The 19948-nt window shown below is 43.7% G+C and overlaps 2 protein-coding genes across 4 annotated transcripts in view; one reads left to right on the top strand and one right to left on the bottom strand.

Moving 5' to 3' along the window:
• The window catches only part of B4GALT4 (UDP-Gal:betaGlcNAc beta 1,4- galactosyltransferase, polypeptide 4), a 30990-nt gene extending 28768 nt beyond the window's left edge, over window positions 1–2222 (top strand). The window contains exon 7 of the mRNA XM_005875327.2: window positions 1287–2222. Coding sequence (XP_005875389.1) covers window positions 1287–1419 — 133 coding nt within the window. The 3' untranslated portion in view covers window positions 1420–2222. The remainder of the gene's footprint in view (window positions 1–1286) is intronic.
• A 7495-nt stretch (window positions 2223–9717) lies between these two features.
• The window catches only part of UPK1B (uroplakin 1B), a 32291-nt gene continuing 22060 nt past the window's right edge, over window positions 9718–19948 (bottom strand). For all 3 annotated transcript variants that reach the window (XM_005875325.2, XM_005875324.2, XM_005875326.2), the window contains exons 7-8: window positions 14003–14086; window positions 9718–10237 (exon numbers count right to left, since the gene is read on the bottom strand). In XM_005875325.2, coding sequence (XP_005875387.1) covers window positions 10187–10237; window positions 14003–14086 — 135 coding nt within the window. In that variant the 3' untranslated portion in view covers window positions 9718–10186. The remainder of the gene's footprint in view (window positions 10238–14002; window positions 14087–19948) is intronic.

Raw genomic sequence — 19948 nt, 5'->3', positions numbered from 1 at the left:
TATATGAAAAATCTGAAGATTCTTGATACCATGAACACTAGTGGTGTCCCCCACTCAATGTATGCCTGTTGCCTGTGTGGCTCTCCCCATATCTGCCCCCCATGACAGGAGACAAAAGTTTCCTGAAATTTTGTGATAATTATAATTATTTGTGCCATTTCTTGGTTTTCTTCTTTTTCCATATATTTGTATCCCTACACAAAAGACGGTTTAATTTACATGTTTCTCAATTTTCTATAAGTGAAATCCTGCTGTATTATCTTCTCCTGACTTTATTTAGCTCAACATTGTGCTTCTGATCTCCATCTACATTGTTACTGTCACTGAAGTGGATTGCTTTTTTCTGCTGGGCTCTTGGGACCAGCTCAGTTCACCACCTACTTTACCCACATCCCAGGCTCCGGCCACACACTTGCTTATTCTTCTTCAAATGCATTCTGCTGTTTGCATGTCTGTGCATCTTGTCCAGGGTGGTTTCTCTTCCTGGGAGTCCTTTGCCTCACCTTCTTCATGTAGTGAATTTCTCCTCTTTTAAGCCTCAAATTTTCCTTCTCTGCAACCCCTCTCCAGACTCCATCGTGAAGTGAGGTGCCCTTAATTCATCCTGCTCTCCGTACATTCTGACTCTGAGATTTTTAGGAAAGCTATGTACACTCCCTGCATACAGACGCAACTTCCCCAACAATAGTGGAGGATTCATAGATCCCCTGAAGCCTATACAAGGACCTGTTAGCAGGGGACGACACATGCTACACTGTATCAGTATATATTGTACCTGTACATCCTCTGTCCATAGGCTAGAGCAGCTGTGGGCAAACTACGGCCCGCGGGCCGGATCCGGCCCGTTTGAAATGAATAAAACTAAAAAAGAAAAAAAGACCGTACCCTTTTATGTAATGATGTTTACTTTGAATTTATATTAGTTCACACAAACATTCCATCCATGCTTTTGTTCCGGCCCTCCGGTCCAGTTTAAGAACCCATTGTGGCCCTCGAGTCAAAAAGTTTGCCCACCCCTGGGCTAGAGGCTCACTGTATGCAAGTGTCATTATTACATGACACTTCATCATTGGTCTCCAGGGTCTCACATGGAGTCAGGCACAGGAACACATGGCTGTCATTGATGTCTGTTACCTTAGGTGGGAACAATAAACTTTTTTGCAGTAAGAAACCCAACGGGTATAATAATTTACCAAGATGCTTTTGCGAAATTCTGTGACAAGGCAAAAAGCGATGGAAATATATGTTAAATTCTTGTCTTACACATTTGCTCTTTTTATCTTTAGGATGAAGCTCTTACATCAGGTGTCACGAGTCTGGAGGACAGATGGGTTGAACAGTTGTGTTTATAAATTACTATCCGTGGATTACAATCCTTTATATGTCAACATCACGGTGGACTTCTGGTCTGGCCCATGACCCTGGATTGTCTGGTGAGGTTCGGAAGAACTGGATATCTGATTGCAATAATTTTGGCCTAGAGACTTCCCCTGGTAGCACACATTAAGAATGTGCTGCAGCTGATTGTTGAGCTGAACTTTTCCTTTTTGTATTTTCTTAGTAGAGCTCCTGGTGAGATAGAACATAACGCAATAGTAACAAAACAGCGTTCTTAGTTGTTTTGATCACGAAGGTTAAAATATTGTAATAGATGCTTGAAGGACTAAGTGTAAAAGGAAGACTCAAAAGCTCTCATGCAGGCTACTTGAGAACTCTAATTGAAGGAGATTTATTTAAGTTTGAAGTGGTTCATGGTGGGATAAAAAAGGCCACTGGAAATAAGATTGCTGAATGTCCCAGAGAACCAGAATTGTTCTCCCTGGAGGGAGAAAGGTACGAAGATGTATTTCTATTCCTCGTTTATTCTGCATGGCCATCTGTGAAGAGGCTGGTCCCAGTGAGAAGACAGCGGCAGAAGAGGGGAGAAAGGTGAAGAACCAAGATGCAGTGGACTTGGGAATTTACAAGGTGGTGGGAGGACAGGGCCAGATGGAGAGGCAGCCACAGTACTGGCTGCTGCTGCTGCTAATCCTGTCACCTGCTCGGATACACCTTCCAGTAAGATCCCAGCAGAAGACACATTATCTACTACTTTTTCAATAATTTTTGTAAAATGATTTTGTACATGTAGGGTATGAATGAGCAGTTTACAAATTACATAGTGACTAATAATACATCGAAAATACCTCTGCAGTAAAATATAAAAAAGCTTTGGGTGCTCAGTCTTGTATACTGTTGTGTGAGGCCTACAGATGTGTTGATTTCAGTATCCATAATCCTGAACAGCTTAAAAACAAAACAGAGGCGACCAGCCCTCCCACTCCCCCTCTTCCTCATCTTCGGTTCCTCCCTGCTCTTCCTGTGTCCAGCCACCTTGTGGAAGCCGCTCCAGGCCTGTGGCAAGTGCCTGTGCCTCTGGTCTCCTCGGCCACATCATGGTTTTGTTCTCTTCATCGTCGTGTGCCTATTCCCTTCTTGTGATCAGTCATGGGACCAGCAGGGCTGGCCTAAGGGGCACACCTGGTTGGTTGTAGGACAGAAAGGCGTGGAGCCCAGGGAATGGAAGCCTTTCATTTCGAAGGAAGGTGGGGTCATGGCAGGGACTTGAGTAGTGGCAGTGATTTTGGAGAGAAGGCACTGCTGAGCTTCCTGGGGAGGGGGTGGGCACATGGGAGGATAATCTAGGGAAGGTAATAGATGGGTACTTAGTCAGAAAGAAAAATATTTGGTTTGCATAGGTGAATGGACATGTAAATAATGTAGATGTGGATTTCTTAAGCAAGGATTGTGCAACTGTGCCCCGGGGTCTCTCAATCCATCATTATTATGTGACACTTTGTTAAATTTTAGCATGAATGGGTGTCAACCAAATGGGGAAAGGGAGGGAATGGGGATCCCAAAAAAGATAGCAGTCACCACCCAAGTGGGGAAGGAGAATTGATGGGGAAATACATGTTATAAACATGATAAGTTTACCTCAGGCTGGCTTGGGTTACCTTTAACTCTGTAGGGACAAGTAAGTGTTTCCTTTTTCTTTATTAGCACAGAAAGAATGATGGTTTTCACTTTTCTCCCCTCTTTGCTCTTCTCTCTCTCTTTTCTGCAGAATCTTTCTTTGGCACTCTGTTCCAATTTTCTTAATTATCACAACATACAGACTGAACCGTTGTAATGACCAACCCCCAATCCTGGGGTCCTCAATTTGGAGGCTGTGGGTCCCTGGCTATGGTTGAGGAGGATAAAGCAAGAGACTATGTGCAAGGAACTTGAAAATCCATATTTGAGAATTCCATTTCTCAGTCAATGGAAATGACATACAGTTACTGCCATATGGGAACTCCCTGTGCATTTTCAGCTATTAACAAAGCATCTGCATTTTTTAAATGTTAGTAATCACTATACTATGTCTATTACTATTCTTCAGATAATTCTTATAATTCTTTCAACCAACATAATGTCCAAGTCATTTAAATGACTCATGAAACTTCTTGAGGTGGAAGATAATTAAAACATTTTTTGTTTTGTTAATCCTCACTCGAGGATATTTTCCCATTGATTTTTAGAGAGTGGAAGGGAGAGGGAGAGACACGGAGAGAGAAACATCAATGTGCGAGAGACATATCGATTGGTTGCCTCCTGCATGTGTCCCGACCAGGGTCCGGGAGAAGCCTACAACTGAGGTGTGTGCCTTTGACTAGAATCAAACCTGGGACCCTTCAGTCAGAGGGCTGACACTCTGTCCACTGAGCCAAACAGGCTAGGGCAAGATAATTTTTTAAGACCTTTATTTCCTCACTGTGCCACTGACCTCATGGGAATGAAGCCCAGGGACTGGCTGGAGGCATGCGGCTGCTCTCCCAAGCAGGGGAGTTCGGTCTTCTTGGAGGAGAGCTTTCCCCTAATTCCTCCCCTGTGTATTTCCCATTAACTGTCACTAAGAGGCCACGGTTTTTGAGAATTGTAGATGTGCTTGCCGTAATTGCTAAGGATTATATGGATGGAGTCTATTTGGACATCACAGTACTGAGCATGAAGACTGTTCTATAAGATTTCATTGTGTTTTTTCTCACACCACCATGCATCGCACTCTATGGCTTGTAGTGTTTTTACATGCACTCTATTGATCCTGTTGAATCTTGAGATAAGCAGGGTAGATGAGGAAGTGGGGGTTAAAAACAGGTGGGGGACTTGCCAGAAGTCCCTCCGCTAGTAAGTGGCAGACTCGGGATGCAAACTCGGGTCTCCTGTCCACAAGATCATTATACAATATTTCCTTCATCTAGGCTTCTCTCATTCTTTGCTGTAGTTTTCCTGAAGCTATATTTTGGTTCTAGTTCCTGGAAAAGGTATCTTCAGGGCCCTAAAGAGTATGTTCCATTCTCATTTGGTCTCTAACCTTTTTCCAGACATCCTCTCTGTTTTCTTTTTTTGCCCTTAATGGCCTCACTTCTACTCAAGCTTCTATCAGACAGGTTTCCTGGGGGCACCCAAATGCTCTGTGAGTGGACTCTTGGGTGAGATGAGACATTTTCTGCCAGACTCGAAACCTCACTTTCCCCAAGTCCTACACATACACAGTCGCTCTCAAAAGCCATTACCATGCTTCTCAAGATGGGCCACAGTCAGGTACATTTCATCATTTATTTTGTAATCACATTCCAAAACTTCTTTTAAAAAGTCTATTCCTTAGGACCTTATATATTTAAGCGATTGCCTCCTTGATTGGTGTAGGTACCTTGCTGAGAGGGCCTGATAAGTCTTGAAAGCATTCACAAGGATGTGGCCAAGAGGCCCTCCCCCAGGGACCCTGCCTGTACGGGCAAAGGCTCCATTGCTCCACCGACAGCTGTTGAAGTTGAAAATGCAAATAAAATTGTACCTTGTGTGTATGTGTGTAGCGTGTGTGCAAGTGTGTGTGGTGTGTGTATGTGAGTGTGTGTAACTTTGGACCTTGGGGTAGAGATTGGCAAAGGGTGGGGCATAACAATAATTGAGTGCTAGCTTCTTATTAGTCAATTTCCTTGTGTGTGTTTTTTATTGTAACTTTCCAATAAAAATGTAGGTGTATACGTACTGGAAAGAAAAAACAGATTCAAGTGAGTAACTCCCTAAAGTCAGTGAGAGGAAAAGATAAGACTTGAACCCAGGTCTCTCTTGACTCCAATATTTGTGTGTGTGTGTGTATGTGTGTTTTCGCCCTCGGAATATTCCATTGTCAGGAGATTATGAGATTTTTCTGTGAAGGCAGCATGGCAGAGTTCTCATTTGTAGCTAAAAATAATACACAGAGCCCTGGCTGGGTATGTCAGTTTGTTGGAGCATCGTCCTGTACACCAAAAGGTTGTGGGTTCGATTCCTGGTCAGGGCACATACCTGGGTAGTGGGTTCGGTCCCCTGTCAGGATGTGTGCAGGAGGCAACTGATCAAAGTTTCTTTTTTTGTCTCTCTCCCTCTCTTTCTAAAAATTAATAAAAACATATCCTTGGGTGAGGATTAAAACAACAACAACACAGAACTTGAGATGTATCCACTAAAATATCTTATCTTCATGACCCTAGTACATTCTTCCACTATGGAGTAGGAGTTTTGCTGAAAAGCTATTACTCATAACTATTGTTTGAGGGCCAGTTAATTTGGACCAATATATTTGGTCATTAAACTTACTGCAATAAATTGAAGCAAGATGACATTAGTTGGCATGTTCCTAGGGATTATGAGCCAAGTAGAGTTCTTCAGAACAGATTTATGGTATATCTTCCTGTCGGTATCTCTTACAGGCTGTTAGCCATTCTAATGCACACTTTGCATATCTGGTGGGACCCTCCCAGATCTGTGTGAGGATAGACATGTTTCCCTGAAGCAGTTGCTGGGAGGCCAAGTGACGTGCCAAAGCCATGCAGAGCTGGGGTTTGGAGCCAGGTATTTGACTCCAAAGCTCTTGTTCTTAACCACTTCATGGTAACAGACGACAAATACACAAAGAGAGGAAATAAGGGTGGGTGATTGGAGAGTGTCATGTCCTTCAACCAAAGACCCTCAGGAACACATCTGCAGATAAATAAATTGGGATCATGACTCATTGCAGTGAGGGAGAGCATACCATGAGGAACAGGGAGGTATCTCAGGCCAAGGGAGTTAGAAAGAACCTATGATAGCATTTGGGCTTGGATCGGGTCATTTGGGGAGGGTCTGAGGAAGCAAGGTGTGCTCTCTATGGGGTACTGTCAGAAAGCGGGGACAGTTCTGTGGCTGTGCATCTCAGTACATTTAATCCATAGGGACTAGCAGGAAACCAGAGCTGAAATAGGTAAACACATAGTAGCCACTCATTTCAGCCAAGAAAGGGTGTGCAGCACTTGGTGGGGGGCAAGGTGACCTTGTGTCTGTCTGCGCTTACACAGATTGTGAAGTGGCCTTGCTTTGCCTCCATTTATCTTGGTCACAGAGGAACCTTATCTGAGGTTGGGATCCTATGAGATTGTTTATATCTAATAGGAGAACAGCATGACCTAGTTGTGGGGGCCAGGCTAGCTTCTTAGTGTCAGGGGCTCCCCCCCTTTTTTTTTAAAAGAGGAACTCAGAGTAGAGGCCATGAGAAAGTAGGGCATGATGGCACCATTTCCCTTTAATCCTATTTGTCTTCTTTAAGTGTGTGTGTGTGTGTGTGTGTGGGTGTGGGTGTGGGTATGTGTTGGGAGTTGGTGGGGGGATGGGAGGAGAGAGGGTTGGAGAAGAATCTGGGAACTACAAATTCCTCAGGAATCTTGCCTTTTTCCAAGATTTCTTTTGGCTCTGCTCATTGGATATGGCCACTTGGGCCTTATCATAAAAATGTCACACATGGACTATGAGAATTGGGAGAGCGAAATGCCCCCTCATAGTCCCGGATTTGCAATAAATGTGACTATTTAATTTGGAAAAAAAAAAAGTCACACATGAAAGCAAACTCAATAGCGTACAATTGGCCTCCTCTGGGTTTCTTCTTTGATTTGGTCTCAGGTATAGGACACGATAAGGATCTGGGTGAGGTGAAGCAGGGAAGAGAAACAAAGAAATGCTATAGACAGAAGGAGAAAGGAAATTGTTCGGTCAATAGAAACGAGGAACCAGCTCAGTTTCCAATTCCTCAACCTCAGCCCAGCTTGTCAATCAAGTTGGTTGTGGTTGGGGTGGAAAAGAGAGATTAGAGTTTCAAACTCACATGACTATTATTATTCCTTCTTTTCTTTATGGGTGTCTGGAGAGTACCTGATCTGCTGCTTAGAAAGGAAGCAGTTCTTATTTATTCCAGCGGATGGAAAAAGAAGCTATAGACCTGATACTATGAGCAGCAGGCTTTCTAACATTCAGTGTAAGCAGCCAGCCTGCCAGGAGCCTGAGTAGCAAGCTGGGGAGGAAACGGCCCAGGAATGACCCGCTGGTGTTGTAATCAGGTAAAACCTGTCCCAGAGTTAGTCTGACACATTTCTGGTGCTAGGTAATACTTTTTCCTCGCCGACTTGATAAGCAGGGGAACAGATGCTGGAGAAGTGGGAAGTTTCACAAGATGGCTTGGTCTGGGTGTGCCTGAAGCCCAGCAACCTGCCAACAACCAGGCTCTCCCACTCTCTTTCCCCTCCCTGGGCTGGTGGGGCTGGAGGTGTCTTTGGTGAGGCTGGGCCTGGGTCTCATCCTGAATAGTAGCCTGGGTCTCACTGTGAATCCTCTTTTTAGTGTCAGATGCCAGAAGGAAGAGGGGCAAGGCTGGGCTTCCTGGAAAGGTGGCGGGGGGTGAGGGGTGTGGAAGCAGGAACTGGGCAGAGCAGAAGCTGCCCTGAGGTTAGCAGGAATAACAGAAGTCCTGAATGGTTGGACCTTCTGTAGGGGAATCTTCAGGTCCAGGTCTGTCTTAGCTGAAAAGTGTGTCCTTCCCAAGTGTTGGGGCCTGGACATAGTGGGTTCAGGGCCTTATTTGCCTTTGGGAGAAGCAGAGCCTGTCCATGTACATCTGCAGTGGTACTGGCACCTTCTATGAAGGATGAGGCTGAGGCTCCAGGAAGGAAGCTAGGTGCGCCCGGGGGTGGGGGTGGGGGCAGCTGCTATCTGAAGACTCATTCTCTTTATAGTCACTTCCTGGTAGAGAAGCAGGAGGTAAGATTTAAGGAGCAGCAGGTGGGCCATGTTGCCTCACAATAGCTCTTTTCTGCTCCCAGGGCTGACTCCGGTTCCACCAACTAGAGATACATTTCAGTTACCAAAGAAAAACCTGTAGAGAAGATGAAGAGAGTGGGGACTAGTTGTCACTCACCCCTTAGTATGAATTAGTTTTCCAAAAGGTTTTGCTTCTACCTAGCGGAGATCAAATCACGAGGAGGATGGAATTTTGTGTGTGAAGCATGAAGTCCTGGAGGGGAAGGCAGAAGTGGGCAGCGTTTGCTCAGCCAGTGGAGAGCACGAGGACAATGGAAAACCTAGTCAGCAGTGGAAGAGAAGGCACCAGAACACGGGAGAGATATGGAAAGGGAGACGGGAGAGAGGCCTGTCAAAGCCTCTCTCCTCCCCTCTTCTAAAAGACCATAGATAGAACCTTGTCAGCCAAGTGTAGGTGTCATTTATCCTGACACCCAAGCCCTGTCCTGGAAGATTAGGTGAGCCAGGGGCAGGTCAAGCTGGATATGTGTCAGGACATGAGCTTTTATTTAGGGAATTTTATCCTGGGAATCATGAGTCAGGCTGCGGCCTCAGCTTTATCCCCGGGTGTACAGCGGAGGATGCCCTCTGCTCCTCTCTTGTCTCTCCCTGTCCCAGGGCTCAGCCTGAGGCACAGGAACCTGGTCAGGGCATGGTATTGGGGCACTCCCTGTGACTGAGTCGGCCGGGAGTAGGACCTTAAAGTGACAGGCACATTTTCTTCATAGGAGACAGTTGGTAGCTGGAGTCAGAGGTGTTTCCAAGCACAGGAGGAGCAGCGGCTCCATTACCACTTCTGGTCCTAAGTGCAGCAGGAGCAAAAAGTAAAGGTAAACATAGAAGTTCTCACCATTTAACTGCACAGCAGGGTTACTGGTGTCCAAGAGGAAAAGGGCCCTATCGAGTCCTCATCTCCTAAACTTCAATTCCCAGGAATAACAACAAGAGAAAATGAACATATGTAAAAGCCCTCTTTTTTTATAAGACAGATGTTGAATTACATGAACTTCCTTCAGGGCCAGAAACAGTTCAGAAGAGAAATATTTTGACAGTAAACACAAATCACCACAAATCCCCTAGCTAACAGCTGGCTTGCGTCTCCTCTATTTGAAAGGTGTTTCCAGTTGAGACTGGTAAATATATATTACGGGCCTCCACTTTGTCCCAGGAAGTCTACATACTTTTAACTAATGGGAGGTTGAGGCTACTGAACATACATCACTCTACAACAGTGGTTCTCAACCTTCTGGCCGTTTAAATACAGTTCCTCATGTTGTGACCCCAACCATAAAATTATTTTCCTTGCTACTTCATAACTGTAATGTTGTTACTGTTATGAATCGTAATGTAAATATCTGATATGCAGGATGGTCTTAGGCGACTCCTGTGAAAGGGTCGTTCGGCCGCCAAAGGGGTCGAGACCCACAGGTTGAGAACCGCTGCTCTACAACGTCTGAGAGGAAGTATCAGTCATTGTTAACTCAAGATCGGGCGTTGTCCTGGAGAGTGAAAGGATCCCAAGGTAGCATTAGAAGAATCACCCAAGTCTCCACAGAACAAAAGGCAAAAGATATTTTTCGGCACCTTTTCCTTAGTTCTTCCACATGGACAACACTGAGATGAATGAAAGTCTTTGAAGGTGTCCGTTAGAAAGCAGTGAGAAATACAGGCCGATTTGCTGTCTAAACACGGACTTGGCTGGCTGGGATAGCACAGGTTCCTGTGAATGCCTTTACGCCCCCAAATTAAAACTAAACAGGGATGGGAGACGTTATTGTCTACTTTCCAAATCCCCCCTCTCTTACGGTCCATAAAAATGTTGCAGAATCCTAGGATGAAAATGCAAGTGGGGAGAATTCCAGGAGCCAGAGAGCCTAAAGGACTCCGTACCCACTGACTCGGCAGCTCGAGGGAGAACTCAGGTTCCTGTGGGCACGCGTGGAATATTAGGAGAGAGCAGTTCCAACACCAAATCCAGAGTCCGTGGGGGAGGGGAGACTGTGGTGACACTGCATTCTTAATATTCAATCCTGCTCCAGTAGAACATGGTACCCAGGAGAACCCAAAACTAGAATATAAAAGACAGAAAAAAAATAATAGGGGATTGGTTTAGAAACATCTCATACTTTGGGAAAAGTGATGTTAAGTTCATTCAGGCTTTGACACTGGATTTTTAACGGTAATCTTCCCTTAAGCAACGTCAGTCATTTCTCTGTTAAATTTCCCCCTCCCACCTCTCCCCCCCTCCCACTCGGGAAATTCTTCCTTCTTCCCATCAGGGCTCATTACCCTCTAGTGCAGTGGTTCTCAACCTTCCTAATGCCACGACCCTTTAATACAGTTCCTCATGTTGTAGTGACCCCCAACCATAAAATTATTTTCATTGCTACTTCATAACTGTAATTTTGCTACTGTTATGAACCATAATGTAAATATCTGATATGCAGGATGTATTTTCATTGTTACAAATTGAACATAATTAAAGCATAGTGATTAATCACAAAAACAATATGTAATTATATATGTGTTTTCCGATGGTCTTAGGCGACCCCTGTGAAAGGGTCGTTCGACCCCCCAAAGGGGTCGAGACCCACAGGTTGAGAACCGCTGCTCTAGTGGATTCCTACTTCTAGTCTGTATCATTTTGGAATATGAGTTTCTTGCTTCTAGTATGAACTTCTCTTCCCAGGGGACTCTCTCTTTTCCCAAAAATGCTTGTGACCTGGAACAGCTGCCCCCAAGAACTCAAGAATTTGCCTCAGATAAGGGGTTAGGCTACCTGGGTTCTGTGGCAGACCTGTCACTCACTTCCTGCATCTGTAAAGTAGTCTAATAACATCTTCACCAATCTCAGAGTGAGAAGATTAAATGAGATAAGGAAGTAATAATAACAATAATAATAATAATAGTGTTTAATGTTTATTGATAACTTACTATACATAAGGCACTGTTCTAGTTGTTACACATATAACTCAATTCAGTGCTTCCAAAACCGTATGAAGAAACAGGGGCAAAGAGAAGTTAAGTAACTGGTACTCAAGGTCATAGAACTAGTAGGTGGTGAAGCTGGGGGTCAAGCCCAGGCAGTCAGCCTCAGGTTTGTCTGTGGAACCGCTGTGGGAGGGCCTCCGTAAGCCACAGTGGACTGGACGTGCCCAGGAGCTCTTCTTAAGCACAATTCTTAAGAACCCTGTTGGATTTCTCTATTCCTGTCAGGTAGGAGTCTGGCTACCCACCTAGCTACTGCTGTGGGGATGTGACATGATGCCTTGTCTCTAGCAGGCCTTCAATAGATCCAGTTCCCTTTCCTATTTTGAACGTCAAGGGGACTTACATGATCCAGAGTCCCGTCCACTTGATGATTGCAGAAATATCAAAGGTTTCAACTGGCCTGGAGTTCTAAGATCCTCAAAAGCCTTTAAACATTAGCCCATATAGTTCCTGCTAACATGGCACAGTAGAAACTTCACTGTTATCATTTTTCATTCATTCAATGGGTTTTCAAGCACTTACTGTAGGCCCTGCTAGGCACTGGGGGCACATAAAGCAGCTGTTTGCCAGGCATTGGGCGGAGACAAACACCTCAAAGAGGAGCAGTTCCCAGCTAGAGGTGTGTGCGGGGTGTCTGAGGAATCATAGGAGACTTCTCCAAGGAGGTGCTTTTCTCCTCCCTCCTGCCTCACCCAGTTTCCCACCCCAAACCCAACATTTCTTAAAGTGTGGTGCACAAACACCTGATGGGCCGGTTTAGGGGTCCACGAAGCAAAAATATTTGCATAACAATATTAATAATTTATTTGTCCTTTTCACTGTTTTCACATTTAAATGGATGGTGCAAAGGCAGTGGAAGGTAACACTGCTGGCATCTTAGCAAAATTCAGGGCAGAGGCACTAAACTGTATTAGTTGTCATTGCATTCTCACTGCTATGCACTTGCAGAAAAAAAGCCAGTTTTGCTGAGAATATTACAGATGTTTCCTCTTCCCCCCACCCAGTTCGCACCCCACCCCAGGCCTTCACCACCCCATTATCTGTGTCAATGGGCAATGCATATATGTATACTATAATACTCTCAACAATAAAGTTTTTTTTAAAGCCAGTTTTACTTGAGATTGTCCTTGACGGAGCACTAAGAATTACTAATTTTATTAAATGTTCACCTTTGAGTACACATCCTTTTAACATTCTGTAGGACAAGAAGGAAGCATGCATAAAGCAGTTTTGTTGCAAACTGAAATAGGATGGTTGTCTTGAGGAAAAGCACTTGGGCGATTGTTCGAGTTGTGCACTGAACTGGTTATTTTTCATGGAACACCATTTTTACTTGAAAAAATGACTAACAGAAAAGCTGTTCAGAGTTGGGTGTCTGTCACTTTGAGGGGAAAAAACTCACAATATTTGTTGAGAGTGATAAATTTGAGCTTTCCAACAAAAATCATGAAACTTGTATTTGTCCCCACAAGCTTGATAGCATCCCAATGCTTAAGTTCTTTTCTAAAGTGGCAATATCAGTGGATGCAATTTCTAGTCTTGTATAAAGAAATTGGCCAACATTTGGAAGATCTACATAACACCATGAGCCAGTATTTCCACAGGTAATCAATGTTATAGAATCATAGACTGGCAAAAGATTTATGCCAAATGCAAGCCGTGCCAATGTAATGTATCCTAATGTAACAGAGTCTGAAAAGTTCGTTGACATCGTTTTAGATTCCATATGGCAACTAACCCTCAGAATACTACTTGTCAGGTTTTGGGTAATACCAAAGAAAATTCACACTTATCTTTAGGTAAGGCTATTGAAACATTTTGGTTTTTCTTTTCCCCAACCACATATCCGTGTGAAAAATTTCAAATCCTTCAACCTAAGCAACACATTGTAATGGATGGACTGAAAAAACAAATATGAGAATCCAGCTGTCTGCTATTAAGCCACACACTCAGAGGCTTTCAAAAATGTAAAACGACGCCACGTTTCTCACTACTTTGTTGTTTAGGAAAACAGTCATTTTTCCCACACACACAAAAAAATGTGTTGTTAATGCTAACATGCAATTGTTTTTTTATTGTTACCTGAAATGCATTAATAAGTATTTTGACATTTCTGTGTTACTCTCCAATAGTGCGAGTGTTGAGAGAGGTAGCCCCCACAGACAAAAGCTCTTTAGAAACCTCAATAATTTGAGAGAGTAAAGGGGCCCTGACACCCAAAATCTAGGACTGCTTCCCTAATGCAATGACTCTTAATCTTAACAGCAAATTAGAATCATCTGGAAATTAAAAAAAAAAAAATTCCTGGACCCCACCCCTTGTCAACTGAATTGGCATCTCAGAGGTTGGGGTCCTGGCATGCTTTGGGTTTTCAAGCTTCTCCAGGAGGTTTTCATGCACAGCCAGGGCTGAGAGCCACTGCTCCTCCCTCTTGCTGCATGTGCATCTAATAACGGGGGCAGTGGGACAGGTGAGTCTGGCCCAGGCAGCTCTTTGGGCGGAGCTAGGCAGATCAGTGTCTGGTGGGAGCCATCTAGATAGATGGCAGACTTTGACACCTCACCATAATGAGCTAATGAGATTTGAGACCTGGAGGAGCAGACAATCACCCAGCAGGAGCTGGTTAACAGGACACATCCTGTCCCTGGTAGAGGCAGGTAACTCCCCACCTCTGAAGGGACGCCGCTGTCCTTGCTCAGGTGCCAGCAGTTTCCCGATTAGCTCTCAGGTCCAAGGTTTGGTTTCCAGACAGTCTAGTAAGGTTGGGCCAACGAAGGCAATCTCAAAGTCTCTCCTTATCACCGTCCTCTCAGAAATAAAGCATGTGCCAGGAAATACTCACAGTCCAGCAGAGAATGGCAAATCCAAACCAGGCAACCCCCCAGGCGTGTCGGTTCATTGGTCCAGAGATCAGTTCATAGCAGCCCTGGAGGAGCGGGCAATTCCACATCAGTGTGAGAGGAGCCAGGAAAAAAAAAAGATGTAAGAGATGGGTGGGGCAGTGACTGCTGTGTGAATCAAAGTCCAGTTTAACACGACCAGGCTATTTCCACATCCCCATGGACAGCCAGTTATTAACAGCCCGGGGAATAGAAATAATCCTGGTGCACAACTCCTCTATATCACATTTACTTGTGTCTTTATCATTCAATCTAACCAGCAAAGGTTTATGCTATTTTTTTGTAATTACTTCTGATTAAAGCTTTTTTTTTAAAAAAAAGGGTGTTGCTATTATATTTTCTTTTTTAATTTTTTCCTTTATTGATTTTTCCAAAGAGAGAAAGTGAGAGGAATAGAGAAACAGAAATATTGATGAAAGAGAAACATCATCGATCAGCTGCCTCCTGCATGCCCTCCACTGGGGATCAAGCCTGTGCAACCCGGGTATGTGCCCTGACTGGGAATCAAACCTGTGACCTTTTGGTTCATGGTTTGACACTCAACTGCTGAGCCACACCAGCTGGGCTGCTATTTTAGCTTAACATTTTTTTGCGAATTGAATATGTGTGTAATGTAAAGTATTCTTAATAAAATTTGAATTTTTTCCTTTCCAAAAGATTTTATTGCTGATTTGTTCAAGGGCAGAGTTACTTTTTGATTTGTTTGTTTTTAAATAAAAGTGTTCTGTTCTATGAAAATCAGAGGTTGTTGTTGTTTTAATCACATGATATAGGGACCCCTATATCATGCTTTCTAAATTTTCATTTATCATCATATTTCAACATATGTTTATTGGTTCTAGTGAGACTTTGAGGAGCCTTGGTATGTGTGCAAAAGCATGACTCATTTTTTTATTAATCAAATTATTTATCATGCATGCTATAATCCAGTCAGTTTTCACATATGGCACACTCTGTTCTAGTCACTATGCAAAGTTCTGGAGTGATACACATGTGTAGGTTAAACCTGCTCTCTGACTGCCCTCCACTAAGCCCTGGGAATGTTATTTGCATAATGCAAAAAACAGCTGGTTCCCTGAACCACAGAGTTTCACAGGAAAATATCCTTGAATGGCTGACCTTGAAGTTTAGGGCCTCCCCCTGCCCACTTGAGCTACAGGTGCCCACTAGAGATTCTGTCCTTTCTGCCCCTCCCCCAGTCCCTTGTTAATCCACTGGCATGCCCTGCCTTTGCTATTGTTATGGGTTCACTCAGCGAGATAGACCACCGACTCAGAATTTAAATTTAAGAGCCTTTATTAAGCTGGCCAGCTGACTACAGTCACAGCACCCTGCTGAAGCAGAGGCTGAACTGCAGCGCAGACTACAGGAGTTACATTTTATTAAATTTTGTGGAGGCCCAGAGAAAATGTGTCTTTCAAATTCTGGGCCCCCCAATATGGAGGAAACTCTCTTTATTTATACTTTTTCCAGTCCTTTGTCTCCCAAATTTGGAATGAGACTTCTGGGCCTTCTGAGAAGGCCTGTGTGCTGGGAAGGGGCCATGAGACCATATCTCAAGGCCTGGCCTGATGTCAGTACCTTCCTATCTATGTGTTTTAGGAACAGACAGCACAGCATGACCCGTCTGGCCAAAGCGCCAGATATGCAGCCCAGCACACTATGCCTTGATTTCTCCCCAATTTATTCTTCTCCATGTATGTCAGAGGCACCTCCTATCATCTAGATCAGTGTTCTCAACCTTCCTAATGCCGCGACCCTTTAATACAGTTCCTCATGTTGTGGTGTCTCCCAATTTCATTGTTACAAATTGAACATAATTAAAGCATAGTGATTAATCACAAAAACAATATGTAATTATATGTGTGTTTTCCGATGGTCTTAGGCGACCCCTGTGAAAGGGTCATTCGACCCCCAAAGGGGTTGCGACCCACAGGTTGAGAACCACTTATCTAGATGCTCAAATGAAAACTCTTGAAATTATCCTTAACTGTTTTTCTCTTATTTGACTTCAAATACTTAAGCAAATCTTTTGGGTCTACTTTTACAATATATCTCAAATCCAGACACTTATTACTTCCTGCTACCAGATTGGTCCTCATTCCAGGATCACTACAATAGCCTTCTAATTGGTCTCCCCGGGGACTGAGTCCATCCTTGGCACTCTACTAGCCTTCATGGGTTCCAGGGGGATCCTTGTAAAACGTGAGTCAGATCACTTTGCATACCTGCTCAAAACCCTCCAATGGCTTCGCATCACCCTTCAAGTGAAACCCCAAGCCCTCACAATGGCCCACAGGCACTGGATGATATGGCCCTTCCATATCATAGAATCTCTAGAATCGAGAAGCTGGGGGGACAGAGAGAGAAACCAGCTTCACTGCCAGAGGCTGTCTTACTGCAAAGCTAGTGAGTTTGAGCTGCAGGGCTGCTCATTTGCAAGACCCTTTCAAAGCCCTGCACCTGTGTGCATGGTTTTTTTTGGTTTGGGTGTTTTTTTTTTGTTTTTTGTTTTTGGTTGTTGTAAATCCTCATGGAGGATATTTCTCCACTGATTTTTTTAGAGAAAGAGAGAGTGGAGGGGGAGAGACACACAGAGAGAAATATCCATGTGAGAGAGACATGTCGATCTGTTGCCTCCTGCACAGGGATCAAGCCTGCAACTGAGGTATGTGCTCTTGACTGGATTTGAACCTGGGATCCTTTAGTCCATGAGCCGATGCTCTATCCACTGAGCAAAACTGGCTAGGGCTGTGCATGTTTTTAATTGTTTTTCCTTAGGAGGACCATGCTCTACAAATTTTATAAGCTTCAGTCCATACAAAACCTAGATCCATCCTTGCCTTCCACTCTTCCTTTGCTCATTCTGGCCTTGCTGTACTGATGTCCCTCCAAAAAGTGAAGAATGCTCTTCCTTTAGGGACTTTGCACTTGCTGCCTCCTTTGTGTAGAACCCTCTTTCCCAAACTCCTTTAAGTGAGGGTCTCATTTCCTTACTTCATTCAGAACTTTGTGCAAATATTATCTCAAGTAATGATTACGAAAATATCATATCTGACACAGTTGATAATTCACAAACACTCCTACATTTATTGTTCACTTGCTCGTCCTGACAATCCTGGGAGATGGTCATTTGTCCAATAATCTGTCTGAGGCTCTGGGATGGGCATTCATCTGTGACAAGACAGAAACTGGTCTTTCCCTCATGGAGCTCACAAACAAAAACACAGTTTCTTTCACCTCTTCTCATTTAGTGCCTTTTCATCATTATTGTGGTGCATAACTGGACCTTTCTTAGCTCCATCCATCATAACATTCTCAAGTGTAGTAATCTAAACTTGCACACTTGCATTTCCAGGGCAGATGGACCATGATCCAAGAATATACATATCTGCATCTGACATGCTATGTAAAATTCTGGTTCGTTTCTATTCTTACCACACTTACGATGACTTCTCTAATCTTGTTAGCATTTACTCGTACAATGTACTAGTACAGTGGTCGGCAAACTCATTAGTCAACAGAGCCAAATATCAACAGTACAACGATTTAAATTTATTCTGAGAGCCAAATTTTTTAAACTTAAACTATATAGATAGGTACATTGTTATTAACTTAATTAGGGTACTCCTAAGCTGGCCTTTGCTAAAAACGTCCTCAATCTGATTGAGGTACGTTCGCGGAGGGCGACCTCTTCCAACTTTCCCATCCACACTCGTCTTGTATACTTGTTTCAGATAGACGAGTGTGGATGGGAGAGTTGGAGGGGGTCGACCTCAGCGAACGTACCTCAAAACAATGTACCTCCCTCGCGCTGTGTATACTGTGGCCCGCCTGCACCGCGTTTCCCGTCGCCTGATCGACCGACACCCCCCACTTCTTCTAATGCCACTTCTTCAAAATAGACTCACCCAGGCCGAAAACCGACTTCTGCGCATGGGCCACAAAGTTTCAATCGCACTGTACGTGTGCGCCCACACGTGGTATTTTGTGGAAAAGCCACACTCAAGAGGCCAAAGAGCTGCATGTGGCTCGAGAGGAGCGGTTTGCCGACCACTGTACTAGTAGATCTTGAAAAACTACAACATGAATGTGGAAACAGAACTGTTCACCTCTTAATTTGACCACCCACCATTTATCAATGCCTGCTTTGCACCAGGCATTAAGCTAAGTAGTGAAGATATAGAACTAATAATGCATGGCCCTCAATGAGACTAACAGGAAAAACAGACTTGTGAGCAAGTAATTATAATATAGTAGAAGGAAGGTATATGAGGCACCGGGATGGCCTATTTTGTAAGAATCTGGGGAACAGGGGTGGGGGGAATTGGAAAGGATTAATAGATAAGAGATTATGTTGAGGTTGAAGGATGAGTTAGATTGAGAAAGTATGAATATAGGGAGTCAGGGACGGAGAGAGGAATTTCAGGATTCAGGAATTTGGGGAGCAGGGTTGAGTGATAACAAGTTTGTAGTTGTGCAGCTGGTGGGTAGTGGAGGTGGAAATGTCAAGGACAAGGTGAGGCCAAGGGACTGTAAGGGAGGGTGCCCGAAGGGTTGTTGCAACAGGTGTGGAGGTCCCTCATTACTAGGATGTAATAGTATTTTTCTGAAATAGTATTATTTCTGTCCCTTTCAAGGAGATAATACAGTTTGTATGCAGTTACAATCCAGTCAAGGTATATCTGCACGGGCCAGCTCCAGGGTTGAAATACTGAAAGCATTTTATGACTCCTGAGAGTGATAATTATATTGTGCATTATAGTTATAGGCAATACTTTTAATTTTTATAGCAGTGTGACCATAACTGATTAAAATGATTCTAAAGAACTAAATGAGGGTTGATTTGAACGACTATGCAAAATAATCTGTATCATGTCCTTTTCTGATGAACTTGACCATTCCTAGGCCAGGCGCCCTACCAGGTGTGGCCGGATGATCCGCAGGGCTGTCCTTCATGCTGGAAGTGCACTTTGTATGATTTACTCCAAGACTAAAGAGCCGGACATTTCTCAATTATTTAATAGACTGGCACACAACTAGCTTTCCTCCAGGTGGTTACTTGCAAAGCAGTGCACAGCATTTCAGAGGCTGGCTGTACATGTGTGAGGATTCTCTTCAGGGCTTTATGGGAATATTTCCAAGTTCTTTCTTGGCTTGGAGTCTGGGCTCTGGAGCCAGACGCTAGCATTTGAATCCTGACTACCATTCACTACCTGTGTGGTTTTGGGCAAGGTACCCACTGGAATCTCTGTATTTCAGTTCCTCATTTGGAAAATAGGGACCATACTGGCACCTACCTGTGAGCATTAAATGAGTTAATATAGGTATGGCACTTGGAACAGTGTCTGGCATTTGGTAAGTACTCAGTAAATGTTAGTTTCCATCATCATCATATCATCCTCATTAGGCCGGAGACACTTTTTCAAAAACCATCTGTATGTAAATTACCTTCTACCCAAATCATTATTCTAACGTTTTATTAAGGCTATCCTGTATGATTACTGAATAAGGAATGTGGATATATAATTACGGCATTTACCCTCAGCAATTTCCATTGCTTTGGAACTGGCAGATCATTCCTTCCAATTCACATTTTGCAAAACTAGAGCAAATCTTTGTTTAAGGTAAATGGTTTTTGAGACACCACTTCTATACATTGTACAAATCGCTTTCCTTTAAACAAAGTTGGATTTTGCTATTGCAAATCTCACGTTCTGTTCATTTTATTAAAATGTAACATTTCCCCCATCAGCCCTTGATCAGCATTCGCATGTTACTAAGAGGAGAATATAGCATAAGGCTTAGGAGGAAGAATGCAGAATTCCTTACTGAGAGACGGTTACCCACAGTAACCAGTATGTTGCTCACGAAGAGCAGAAGGAACT

This window comes from Myotis brandtii, unplaced genomic scaffold (assembly GCF_000412655.1).
Source record: "Myotis brandtii unplaced genomic scaffold, ASM41265v1 scaffold46, whole genome shotgun sequence".
NCBI lineage: Eukaryota > Metazoa > Chordata > Mammalia > Chiroptera > Vespertilionidae > Myotis > Myotis brandtii.
Note: the sequence above shows the minus strand (reverse complement) of the source record. Positions and strands in the feature narration are given on the sequence as shown.